This window comes from Podarcis cretensis (assembly GCF_951804945.1).
Source record: "Podarcis cretensis genome assembly, chromosome: 1".
NCBI lineage: Eukaryota > Metazoa > Chordata > Lepidosauria > Squamata > Lacertidae > Podarcis > Podarcis cretensis.
The window spans coordinates 8,191,388-8,204,680 of NC_137170.1; the positions used below are offsets into that span (position 1 = coordinate 8,191,388).

A 13,293-nucleotide genomic window follows, 5' to 3' on the forward strand; every position below is an offset into this window, starting at 1 on the left:
TGTAGCTGTCTCACCTCTCGAGGTGAGAGCTGGGGCAGTTTCACCTGGTGTCTTGCAGGCAGAGACCAATGCATCTTGTTTTTTCAAAATTGCAATATATCGCCAAACCGCGATGTTTGGCTGGTGATACACCACAATGTTGAAAACTGATGTTGCCCCCAGATCTGATTGGCTGTGTAATGCTGAGGTGTCATTGCATTTACGGTGTGACCTCACCTGAAGGAAAGCAGAGAAGTTGTGGGGTGGAAGAACTGCACAGTGGCCTGAAAATAAATGCAGGAGGGGGAAAGGTAGGGAAAACCTCCCCCACTACCACCTGAAAGCTTAGAACCCTCTGTGCCAAAACTTGTTTCAGTCCTTGTTTTTAACCTCCTATTTCGTTATTTTGCAAGTGGAATGGATTTGTGTGTTCGCCTGCCGTGCGTAAGTGCATGTTTGTTATGTTTTCCTTCCAGCTTTTGCAGAAGGAGGACTGTCTCTTCCAAATCTAAGTGACAGTATGACCAGCACTCTTCATGATGCCCATGAGATGGTAATGAAATCATTTAACTAGACACTGCCAAAATTTATGGGGTCTTTAGGGTGGCAGCGGTGGAAAACTGGGTGCCGCACTGGTAGCCATCTCTAACTGGTCCAGATAGACAAATGGGCTGGTTTGGTCAGAGGCAGTCGCTGAGTTTTGCACATATGTCTAAGCCCAAACCAAAGCTAAGAGTGAATAGATGAGTGAGTTTGTTGGTGCTCCCATCAAATAATAATAATAATAATAATAAACGCAGCTGCCCTGCTCCTCCCAGTGTCTTGTTCTGGCTTGCTGCTCGTGGGTTGATGGGAGACCAACCATGAACTCAGGTTCAAACATAATTCTCTCTTCTAAGTATTTCAGCAGCAGCAAGACGGGGGCCGGGGAGGCAGAGTCACTACATTCACACAGCCGCCACTCAAAGTGGATTAGAAATAGAGGAGCAAACAGTGATCATTGAAACACAAACTGCCACAATTAAAAACAATGGCACAAAGAGCAACACAATGAATCAACAGGGTCAAAAACTTGCTTAGAAAGGTGAATTGCTGGTGAAACATGAAACAAAGATAGAGGCGATTCAACATCTTGGAGCGGGGAGTTTTGCAGACAAGGGGGCACCACAGAAGAACTTCTCTTTTTGTGGTCATTGCTTTAGTACCCATATCATATAAGAAGAGCCTGGCTGCTGGATCAGGCTAAGGCCCGGGTATAAAGGGCAGGGTATAAATATTATTATTATTATAATTATTATTAGGGACGCGGGTGGCACTGTGGGTAAAACCTCAGTGCCTAGGACTTGCTGATCGTAAGGTCGGCGGTTTGAATCCCAGCGGCGGGGTGAGCTCCCGTCGTTCGGTCCCAGCTCCTGCCCACCTAGCAGTTCGAAAGCACCCCTAAGTGCAAGTAGATAAATAGGTACCGCTTTATAGCGGGAAGGTAAACGGCGTTTCCGTGTGCGGCACGGGTGCTGGCTCACCAGTGCAGCTTTGTCACGCTGGCCACGTGACCCGGAAGTGTCCTCGGACGGCGCCGGCTCCCGGCCTCTTGAGTGAGATGGGCACACAACCCTAGAGTCGGTCACGACTGGCCCGTACGGGCAGGGGTACCTTTACCTTTACCATTATTATTATTATTATTACTACTACTATTATTACTATTATTACTATTATTACTATTATTACTATTCCTGTTCACACTGGCCAACCAGATGCTTATGGGAAGCCCACAAACAATGCAGGAGTGCAACCCGACTCTCCCCGTTTCTGCTCTGCCAAAACTGGTGCTTAGAAGAATACTGCCTTGATCTGTGGAGGTAGAACATAACGATCATGGCTAACAGCTAGTAACTATTTTTTTAAAAACTCACCTGTTGTTATTATTATTATTATTACTGTTATTATTATTATAACTGTTTTGTAAAAGCTTTTATAAAAGCTATTACAAAACAGTGAAAAAAATAGTGGTTTGTTTGTTCCCCTCCCATCTTACTGAGTTGCTCCAGCCAATCTGGGCAGCTTCCAGCATATATAAAAACATAGTAAAACATTAAACCTTAACAAGCTTCGCTATACAGGGCTGCATTCAGATGTTTCCTAAATGTTATGTAGTTACTCATCTCCTTAACATCTGATGGGAGGGTGTTGCACAGGGTGGCACCACTACTGAGAAGGCTCTCTACCTGGTTCCTTGTAGCTTCACTTTTCAAAATTAGGGAACTGCCAGTAGGCCCTCAGTGCTGGACCTCAGTGTCCGGGCTGAACAATGGGGGTGGAAACACTCCTTCAGGATATTTTGTACATCACCTTGGACCATATGTGTAACACTAATAATGATGATGATGATAATTGCAGCAGCACAGAGTGTGTTGGTGCCCCTATGCACTAAGCTGCTGTGTCACTGAAAGAGTCTCCCAAGGCCTCAGAAGAGTGACTGACCTCAGTAACGAATGCTTTTACAGTCAAACCTTGGTTGTCAAATGTCAAACATTCCGGAAGCCCATTCAGCTTCCGAAACGTTTGACAACCAAGGCGCAGCTTCCGATTGGTTGCAAGAGCTTCCTACACTCAAGTGGAAGTCGCATTGGACGTTTGGGTTCCCAAAAACATTCGAAAACCGCAGCATTTACTTACGGGTTTTCGGTGTTTGGGAGCCGAGGTTTGACTGTGTTTTATGCATTTATATTGTTCATCTTTCAGGATTTTGATCCTCCAAGCGAAGGACAAGTGGTACACAGACCTCACAGAGGATACCACAAGGACCCAGTCCTCTCCCTTTTCTCAAGAGCAAACCAAGCACCACTTGCTTCCCAGGAAGAGATCTGTCGGAGTGAGGTATGTTCATTTCTCAAAATAGAGCAGATCACACCTGTGATCCCATGCTGCACTCTGTGTGGGGAGGAAATCTGCCTCGTACTAGTCTGGATGATTGCTAGAAGGATTGAATATTGCCCCTCCCTTCTCTCCCCTCTGTTTCTCTCCCTTTTACTCCAGAACACAAGTGACAGTGCTGGGGAACTGAGCGAGGGGCAGCGGCCAAAGCTCACGGAAGCTGCAGAAAGCATCTTGATGGGACGTGGTGTTTACATGGACCAGCCTAGCAGCCGGGTTTCTAAAAAGCCACCTCAGCGCGCAACATCTCTGGGACAATATGACAGGGTTGCAGGTGCAAGTTTTAAAATATATTTTTTTCTGGGGGTTTCCTAAATAGAGTACAGTGGTGCCCCGCAAGACGAACGCCTCGCAAGACGGAAAACCCGCTAGACGAAAGGGTTTTCCGTTTTGGAGGCGCTTCGCAAAACAAATTTCCCTACGGGCTTGCTTCGCAAGACGAAAATGTCTTGCAAGTTCCTGCAGGTTTTCCCCCCTTTCCCCCCCTTTTCCTAAGCCGCTAAGCTGCTTATCAGCTGATCCGCTGATAAGTCGCTTAACAGCTGATCGCTAAAAGCCACTAAACCGCTAATAGCGCTAATCCGCTAAGCTGTCAATGGGCTTGCTTCGCAAGACGAAAAAACCGCTATACGAAGAGCCTCACGGAACGGATTAATTTCGTCTTGCGAGACACCACTGTACAGAATTTGCTTGAAAATGTCCCCCGCTACTGGTTAGCAGTGTAATGCATATCTCCTCTCAGTCCCTTCTTTTCCAAGCTAAATATGCCCAACACCTTCAACCACTCCTCATAAGGCTTGGTTTCCAGGCCCTTTATCATCTTGGTTTTCCTCCTCAGCACATGTTCCAGCTTGTCAACATCTTTCTTAAATTGTTGTGCCGCAAACTGGGCACTGTATTCCAAGTGTGGCCTGATTAAGGCAGAATAGAGTGGTGCTATTACTTCCCTTGATCTGGACACTATACAGTGGTACCTCGGGTTACATACGCTTCAGGTTACAGACTCCGCTAACCCAGAAATAGTGCTTCAGGTTAAGAACTTTGCTTCAGGATGAGAACAGAAATCGTGCTCCGGCAGCGGGAGGCTCCATTAGCTAAAGTGGTGCTTCAGGTTAAGAACAGTTTCAAGTTAAGTACGGACCTCCGGAACGAATTAAGTACTTAACCTGAGGTACCACTGTACTTCTGTTGATGCAGCCTAGAATAGCGCTAGCATTTTTTGCTGCTGCATCAAACTGTTGACTCATGTTCAGCTTGTGGTCCACCAAGACCCCTAGATCCTTTTCGCATGTACTGGTGTCCCCCATCTTATACAGTGGTACCTTGGGTTACATAGGCTTCAGGTTACAGATGCTTCAGGTTACAGACTCCGTGCTTCAGGTTAAGAGCTTTGCTTCAGGATGAGAACAGAAATCGTGCTCCGGCGGCACAGCAGCAGCAGGAGGCCCCATTAGCTAAAGTGGTGCTTCAGGTTAAGAACAGTTTCAGGTTAAGAACGGACCTCCAGAACGAATTAAGTACTTAACCTGAGGTACCACTGTATTTATGCATCTGATTCTTCCTAAGTGCAGAACCTTACATTTGTCCCTATTGAAATGCATTTTGTTAGTTTGTGCCCAGTTCTTCAATCTGTTTTGAATCCCAATTCTTTCTTCTGTGGTATTAACTACCCCTCCGAGTTTGGTGTCATCTGCAAATTTGATGAGCATCCCCTTAATTCCTTTGTCCATATCATTTATAAAGACATTGAACAACAATGGGCCCAGGACAGAACCCTGTGGCACCCCACTTTTCACGTTTTTTCCAGGATAGCTGATTGTCTGGCTATATATAAAGCACCTTCCTATGCTGATCTCTTTGTTAACCACTTCCAGAAAACAACCTGGTAGGAAAACCTCTAACTTCTCCATGAGTAGCGTTTTTATTTTGCAAAAGCGGAAAAAAACACAGCTCAGTTAGAATAGTGCATTCAATACACAAGAGTCTTTTCCAGGAAAAACTAAAATTCTTGGTAATTATTTTTTGAATGGCTGCCACTTTTGAGGCTAATTCCTTTTTAAAAAATTATATGTATAAGGTGCAGCATGAGACTATGCATCAATCCATCAACAGTTATGGTTAAGTGCTATTTTTTATTTCAGTCTTGTTCCTGTGTTATAATTTAGAAGTTTAACAATCAAATAACCCATTACATCACCTTCTTATAAAATATTACATATTTCCAGAGTCTGACCTTGTGTATGTATTGAAGAAATACATATTATGCTAATCTTTCTGCTTAAAAGTGGGGGTTTGGTTTGGATATTGTGGGGGGGGGGGAATAATCATGTGGCAACTGATACAGTACAGCATTCCAGGGATCATGGCCTATAGCATGTCTTCAGTCTTGTGAGCTGCCTTCGCTTTGTATGTCATAAATTCAGTGAGTGGTTCCAAGAGTTTATGAGCTGGTCATGTCTGCTTGAGCTGCCAAGTGATAATTGTGGCGCTATCAACATTTCCAGTATAAATCAGTGTTTTCTGTAGCTAATGGCTTAGCTATAAAAAAATTCAGCTCTGAGTTGAAGTGCAGTCGGCTCAGTGCTGTTGATGTTGCAACAGGTTATACTGTTCCTTTCATAGAGTCTGCAAATGTGTTGTGGATCTTGCAGCAAATTACTCTGTTTTTAATTAGAGTGTGCTGGGTTATTTTGCTTGTTCACATAATAAAATGACTTCTCTCTGTGCTGCAAACCTTTATAATGTACCTATCTGCTTGGAAAGCTCATAAAGGCATGTGCTTGGATTCTTGGGAGCTCTGAAGTTGTGCATTAATGTCTGCTCTGCTTAAAAATAAATTATTCCACAAAGTCAGTCTGGGCCAGTGCTGATGCAACAGGGCTAGTCTCTTAACCATGTGATTGAATGCTGCATTCCCCTGTCTCCGACACAAATTCCCCCTAAGCTGTGATTCAGCAATATATCAGCACCAGCATCAACCAGAGTTTTGAGCTAGATGGATTCCTTACTTCACCAGGACTCTTAAGCTAACTGGATTAAAGCCACTAGTTCAAAATCTTTAGTCAAGCAGGGGACCTGGTTGGTACCAGCGTTAACCACAGTTGTAGCAAACGTAACACTCCCATCTCCAGTTAAAAGATTGGCCTCATTTTGTCTGTGCCAACCCTCTTCAAAAACATTCACTGTGGTTTTCTTTTTTCCCAATGTGCAAAAATTTCAAAAGGGTGATATTAAAGAGATTTATGGCTAAAACCTTTTTGTGATGCCAATGAGAACAAGCTGAGGATTTCTCAGTTTCAAAGCTTTCTCAGGCTCTTGGCAAAGTCCACGCTGCAGTTGTTCCAGAAAAAAATCACCACTATGCACGCAGAGAAGTACAAAGAGCCCCCTACTTTTTGACATGGGAGTTGTGCTCAGAGTATGATGAGTAGGCAAGAGAATTGCTTTTTTTCTTTTGAGGGTAGCCTACAAATGAGTCTAAATAGCACCTTCGCAGCCAAGAGAATCCCAGGTGCATGGGAGGATGTCGGTCCCTCTCTCTTTGATTCATTAGGGTTGTTTTTGGAGTAAGTATACTGTAAGTATACACAGTATGTATACTGTGCATTATTTTGTTTTTAATTTTAGCTTTGCGGTGTGCTTTAAATCTGGTTTAAATCTCTCAGGAGAAGTTATTGGAAGCGCTGCTGCTACTTGTGGGCCAATGACCATGGCTGAGCTGGATCGACCAGTTTCTCCAACAGCGCAGGGAGATAGCAATTTGGCACCACGCTTGGATGGCACATCCCAGGTAATGCATCTTTAGTAGACCAGGACAGTAAACCTGCAACTTGCACGCATCTAAATGGCATGGACAAAAAAAGTTAAAAGGGGCAGAAAGGTTGCGGAGTTCGAGGAAAAAATTGAGGCAATCCCACCCACCCTTGAACCTTGTATAGTTTTGACTATCCATTACTTTGTTTTTATGCGCAATCCCCGGAACATAACCCCCATGTAAGTTGCAGGCTTACTGTACCTAAATAAGTTGTGGGTTTGTGTGTGCATTTTTGCAAACAAAAGACCTAGACTGTTTGGATTGTGTTAATGTCACCCAACGTAAGGTGGGGCTACCTTCAGTTGTTCTTTATTAGTTTTCCTATTTACCGTATTTTTCGCTCTATAGAACACACCGGACCATAGGAGGGGGAGAACAGGGGGAAAAAAAATTCTTGTTCTCCCCCTCAAAAACAAGGTGCGTTCAAGAGCAGGAGCTTGTGGAGCTGGCGGTGGGGGGAAGCGCTGTTTTCCCCCACCACCAACCTCAAAGATCCCTGAAGCATTTGGAGCGCAGCTGCACTCCAAAGGCTTGAGGCTTCGGGGACATCCCTTCAAGCCTCCGCAGGGCAGCGGGGTGCCTTCACCCCACCGCCCTGCAGAGGCTTTGCGCAGCCATCCTGAAGCTAGAACAGCGAGAAGGAGGGCTGCGCAGCTGGCCGAGGGAGCCGGCGTACAGCTTCCAGGTCATGTGGCCAGCATGACTAAGCTGCTTCTGGCGAACCAGAGCAGCGCTTGGAAACGCCATTTACCTTCCCGCCCGAGTGGTACCTATTTATCTACTTGCACTTTGACGTGCTTTCGAACTGCTAGGGTAGCAGGAGCAGGGACAGAGCAACGGGAGCTCACCCCGTCGCAGGGATTCAAACCACCGACCTTCTGATCAGCAAATCCTAGTCTCTGTGTTTTAACCCACAGCGCCACCTGCGTCCCTCCCACTTTTCCTTAGGATGTCCCTATTTTCATTGGAGAAATGTTGGAGGATATGCCATTCTCCTGAGCCATCTGAAGGCAATCCTGTATAGGGAAGGGTTTTTTTAATGTTTAATGCGTAATTATGTTTTTATATATGTTGGAAGCTGCCCAGAGTGGCTGGAGCAACCCAGTAAGATGTGCGGGGTTGTAAATAGTAAAATTATCGTTATAGAATGGGACGTCCCTGTTTTCATCGGAGAAATGTTGGAGGGTATGGAACGGTGCCTGCCTTCTTGTTGAATTAAGTCCACAGCATCAGTGCCTTCCTCTGTGCCAGCTATCACATTTGACAACCACGGACAATCACATTTAATCAGCTCAATTTTACTTCTTGGTTGTAGTCTTAGTTGAAAAGTTGGACATGCATTACAATCCACACTTTTCTAAGAAAAGATAAATGCATAGTTAATGCACCTTTTTTTCTTAAATGAGCTTTTAAAAAAGGGGGGCAGCTGTAGCTCAGTGGTAGAGCATCCGCAATCAGAAGGTCCCTGGTTCAGTTTCCAGCGGCATCTACAAGAAGGGCTGAGAAAGATTCCCTTGCTGAAACCCTGGAAGGTTGCTGCCAGTCCGTGTAGACAATACTGAGCTAGTAATAATAATAATAATTTATTATTTGTACCCTGCCCGTCTGGCTGGGTTTCCTCAGCCATTCTGGGCGGCTTCCAACAAAGATGAAAAATACATTAAAATGTCACACATTAAAAACTTCCCTGAACAGGGCTGCCTTCAGATGTCTTCTAAATGTTAGGTAGTTGTTTATCTCTTTGACATCTGATGGGAGCTTGGGGGAACAGTGGCCAGACTTGGTATAAGGCAGCTTCTTTTGTTCCTATTAAGCCTTTTTTTGTTTGTTCTTAACATTCCAACATCTAGTTGATGGTCTAACATGACATTTAATAACTGACATACAGAAAGAGCGCCAGGAGCCACAGCAGACAGCACCCATGAAATCTAGAATCATCTGTGTGAAACCGAAATCCGAAGTCGCACAAGAGCCAGGTAAATTATTTCTTTTATGTTGTCTTAGACCTGATGTGCTGGTCCACATTTTTTATGGTAGCAGAGAGTTACTTTAAACCAGGCACCCCCAAACCCTGCCCTCCAGATGTTTTGGGACTACAATTCCCATCATCCCTGACCACTGGTCCTGTTAGCTAGGGATGATGGGAGTTGTAGTCCCAAAACATCTGGAGGGCCAAGTAGGAGGATGCCTGCTTTAAACCAACTGGCACGATATCCTTCTGTTCATTTCCGCCCTCCCCATTGCACTGCAGTGCCACTCGGCAGCATGGCATTGCATATATGGCGAAGCGCAGGTGCTCAAGGTAGCAAATGGGCAAAAGGATGAAGGTAATTTGGGGGGGGGGGAGCAACTGCTCCCAGTCACCAGTCTAGCTGCCACATTCTGGATTAGTTGTAGTTTCCGGGTCACCTTCAAAGGTAGACCCACGTAGAGCGCATTGCAGTAGTCCAAGCAAGAGATAACCAGAGCATGCACCACTCTGGCAAGACAGTCCGCAGGCAGATAGGGTCTCAGCCTGCGTACCAGATGGAGCTGGTAAATACCTGCCCTGGACACAGAATTGACCTGCGCCTCCATGGACAGCTGTGAGTCCAAAATGATTCCCAGGCTGTGTACCTGGTCCTTCAGGGGCACAGTTACCCCATTCAGGACTAGGGAGTCCTCCACACCAGCCTGTCCCCTGTCCCCCCAAAACAGTACTTCTGTTGTCAGGATTCAACCTCAATGAAAAATCTTCAATGAAGTAAAATAATAGCAATTTGTTTGGATCTGGAATTAATTGTTAGAATTCAGGCTCGGTCAGAGGTATGTGCCTATCTCTCCAGGCACCGGCTGAATTCTTTTGACCTCCCTCCGGCGACTCCCGGCAGGAAAAACACACGAGGTCCGTTCCGGCGATTTTCCTCAGGCTGTGAGAAAAACACACCAACTGCTTCTCCTCCTCCCTGCTCCCTGCATATCCCCAGGGAGGGGAATCAGACTCAGACAGAAATGTATCTACATTGCTTTTATTCCTGTCTTTAGCAGTCATACAGTGAAAGATGTCTGCTCTCTTCAACAAACAGAGAGAAACTCAAAACTCCACCCATGTACATCCTGTACAGGTCATATGAAACACACTGAGCTCACATCCTGTGCTCAATAAGGAGAATGGACTGCCCCTTTGTTTCCATGGCAACAGTCACATACATCCTGTCTGGCTTTGCTGCCACAAGCAGCTAACTGAGCTGCTAGAGCCTTTGCTTGCTGCAGCATTGCTGCTTTAGAATAACATACTCCCCCTAAAGCATCAATGCGTGCTGCGAGCAAAGCGTCATCCAGAGAAGAAAACAAACAGTTGTTATACTTATAACACTCCCCTGTTGTTTCAGTTCCACCCTTGGAACTACACGCCACTGGTTTTACCAATGTACCTCTCTGGTTGTGTGACTTCCAAGGAATGAGTGCTTCTGCATTACCTTGGTTAGCAACTCTCTGTTGTGCCTTTGTCTCTGACTCAGACACAGCTTCAATTTGACCTTGGTCGTTTACAACAGCAACACATGCAATAGCTTGGTTGGCAAACTCTTTTGAATACCTCTTGGGTGGTACACCCTTCGTTGCTCTCTCAGACCTACGTAAGAGGTGCTGCTCTCCCTTGCTTTCTGGTTCAGCCTCTGAACTCTCTGAAGAACCAGTACTAAGCTTAATCAGTGGTTCATCCTCCTCTTCTGAGGGTCTAGTCATTACGTGAGATTTCCTCTCAATGACTGTGACAACTGAGCTGTCTGAGCTATCGCTGTCATCATCAGTACTACTGAACTCAATAAAATCATCATCATCATCATCATCAGAATCATCATCATCACTTGTGGGAAATGTGTGAACAATCACTCGCTCCTGTTCAGGAGCACTCTCTAGAAATTTTGTGAGAATCACCTTACCAGATTCAGACAAAATTACTCTGTAGAGACCCTTTTCATAACCCACAAAAATGCCTCTGGCATTCTTTACTCCACCTGGAGCTTCTGTCCTCACATGAGACCCAAAAACCTTGAAATGGGCAACAGAAGGTTTTCTGTGGAACAGTTTCTCAAAAGGAGAACTTCCCAATTCTTTTGAAAACTTTCTCAACCACGTGTAAGAATACGACATTAGCGACTCAGCCCAGTACTCATGTGGCAGATGTGAACTAAGCAATTGCGCTTCCATTCCCTTTTGCAATTCTTTGTTCACTCTAACACAGACACATCTGTTCCAAGCTTCTTCGGAAGCTGCAATTTTGTGTCTTATCCCTTTCTTCTTCAGGAACCTCTGGAAATCCTGTAAGAGAAAAATTGGCTTCTCATCTGTGCAAAGACAATCTATGTCAGCATCATGCATATTTTTAACCTTGTCACAAAACTCTTTAAACCTTTCTAAGGCTTCTTTCGGTCTCTCCAAAAGATAAATCCAGACAAAACCTGTAAAAGAATCAACACATATTAGATAATACTTTGCATTGCCTCTAGATGGTGCTAAAGGACCAATGACATCAGCATACACCCGCTGAAATGCCCTATCGACCCTCGAGGTGACCTGCTTGGCGTTCTTCTTGGCTACACCTGCAAAAGAAATCATGTTAGAATCACAAGAATTACATTCCATGTAATCACTTTGATCAAAAGTCAACAAATACAGTCCATCTTTCTCTTTGGCAGAAAGATACAACTCTCCATCTTTGTAGATCTCGCAGTGTTGATCATCATAGGACAGTTTTAGTCCCTTCTTGGCAATCTGCGAAACGCTGAGCAGATTGTACTTCAACTCTGGAACCAAATAAACATTGTTTATAGTCAAGTTCAGACTTTTAAGATACACAGTCCCAATTCCGGTGGCTTCCAGCTCTTGACCGTTGGCTTGTTGTACAACGAAGCTTTGCTTCTTAAACGACGAAAACAAATCCCTACGATGGGTCATGTGAAATGTGCAGCCAGTGTCAATGACAAAAGCGTTCTCCACATCTGGCTTGGTTCCTTTCGACATCAAAGCCTTTGCAGGCTTCGCCTGTGACTTCGCCTGTGACTTGGCATGACTTCTGCCTGACGCCTCAGACTTCGTGGAGCTTCCCTTGGCTCCTTTGTTCTGACGTGGCTTCTTGCAGTACCGCTGAAGATGCCCAGTCTGCCCACAATTGAAACATCGGACAACGTTCAAAGCTACAGCGTCTCCTCCAGTAGCTACAGCAGTGGGGGTGTCTGAACTCCGTTCTTGTCTCCCCCTGTCCTTCACTTCCAGGGCGGCAAGTCTGTCATGTTCGTTCAGCACGACGGCAAAGACCCTGTCCGACGTTAGATCAGCTGCTGGGAGAGACCCCAGCTGACTGGCAACCGTTTTGTAAGTCCGATTCAGGCTGTTGATCACCATGAAGCAAAACACTTCCTCCTGCAGACGGAAATTGCGTTCCACCATCTGCTGACGCAGAAATTTCATTTCCGTCAGGTGTGCTTGAACATCTCCATCAGGCGCAAGCCTCAGGTTAATCAGCTTTTCAAAATACAGCAACGCTGAAGAACCTGCATCTCTCTGATGTGTCCTTCTCAGCGTGTCCCAAACATCTTTCGCGTGCTGTAAATCTTGTATATGAATAAGCTGAGAGTCTGACACGCACAGAATTATAGTGGTTCTGGCCTTCACATCCTGTGACTCCCAAGCACGCGTTGGTGCTGCAGGGATGGGGTTCTCAATCACCCCAAACAGTCTCTGATTCTGCAGCAAGGCCTTCATCTTAATAGACCAAGATGCATAATTGTCACTGGTCAAGAGGGGTGGAGAAGGCAGGCCCCCCCCTTTCTTAGCATCCATTTTGAGTCCTTGCATTGACTCTCAAACACAAGCCTCTAAAATCCAATAGCTGGCTTGTTTACACTCTGTGCACCTGGCAGCTCTAACACTGGCCGCTTGGAAAGTCCCCTTTCAACAGTTCCTTTGTAAGGGCCTAGTCTAAACACGAGCTGTTTTTGCCTCTCTGGGCACAGCCTGACTTCCAGCTTGGCTTTCAGCTTCTTCTGGTGAGCTCCTGGCTGCAGAGAATCAGCCTCCATCTCAGGCTTCCATGGAGAGGGATGAAAATAGCAGCTCTGCTCCTATTTCTGCAGACTTCCATGGATCGTAGCAACCGTCAACTGCTACCACTGTTAGAATTCAGGCTCGGTCAGAGGTATGTGCCTATCTCTCCAGGCACCGGCTGAATTCTTTTGACCTCCCTCCGGCGACTCCCGGCAGGAAAAACACACGAGGTCCGTTCCGGCGATTTTCCTCAGGCTGTGAGAAAAACACACCAACTATAATTCTATCTTATAATACTGTACCATCTTTCATATCTATTTGTATGTTGAAATTTAGTTGAGCTTGGCAGCTTATTGGAAATAGCATGTTATAGAAGCTGAGGCTGAATTTCAGAAATGTGCTTTGCTAAAAGCATATTGCAGGTTTCAAGGTAAACTTTTATATACCGTATTTTTCGCCCTATAGGACGCACTTTTTCCCCTCCAAAAATGAGGGGGAAATCTGGGTGCGTCCTATGGGGCGAATGCAGGCTTTCACTG

At 45.5% G+C, this 13,293-nt stretch overlaps 1 protein-coding gene across 5 annotated transcripts in view; it reads left to right on the forward strand.

The window, feature by feature from the left end:
• Nucleotides 1–13,293, forward strand: part of KIAA0586 — a 79,055-nt gene that overhangs the window by 46,520 nt on the left and 19,242 nt on the right. For all 5 annotated transcript variants that reach the window (XM_079981877.1, XM_079981880.1, XM_079981879.1 and 2 more), the window contains exons 28-32: nt 456–532; nt 2,722–2,856; nt 3,016–3,187; nt 6,579–6,703; nt 8,616–8,703. In XM_079981877.1, coding sequence (XP_079838003.1) covers nt 456–532; nt 2,722–2,856; nt 3,016–3,187; nt 6,579–6,703; nt 8,616–8,703 — 597 coding nt within the window. The remainder of the gene's footprint in view (nt 1–455; nt 533–2,721; nt 2,857–3,015; nt 3,188–6,578; nt 6,704–8,615; nt 8,704–13,293) is intronic.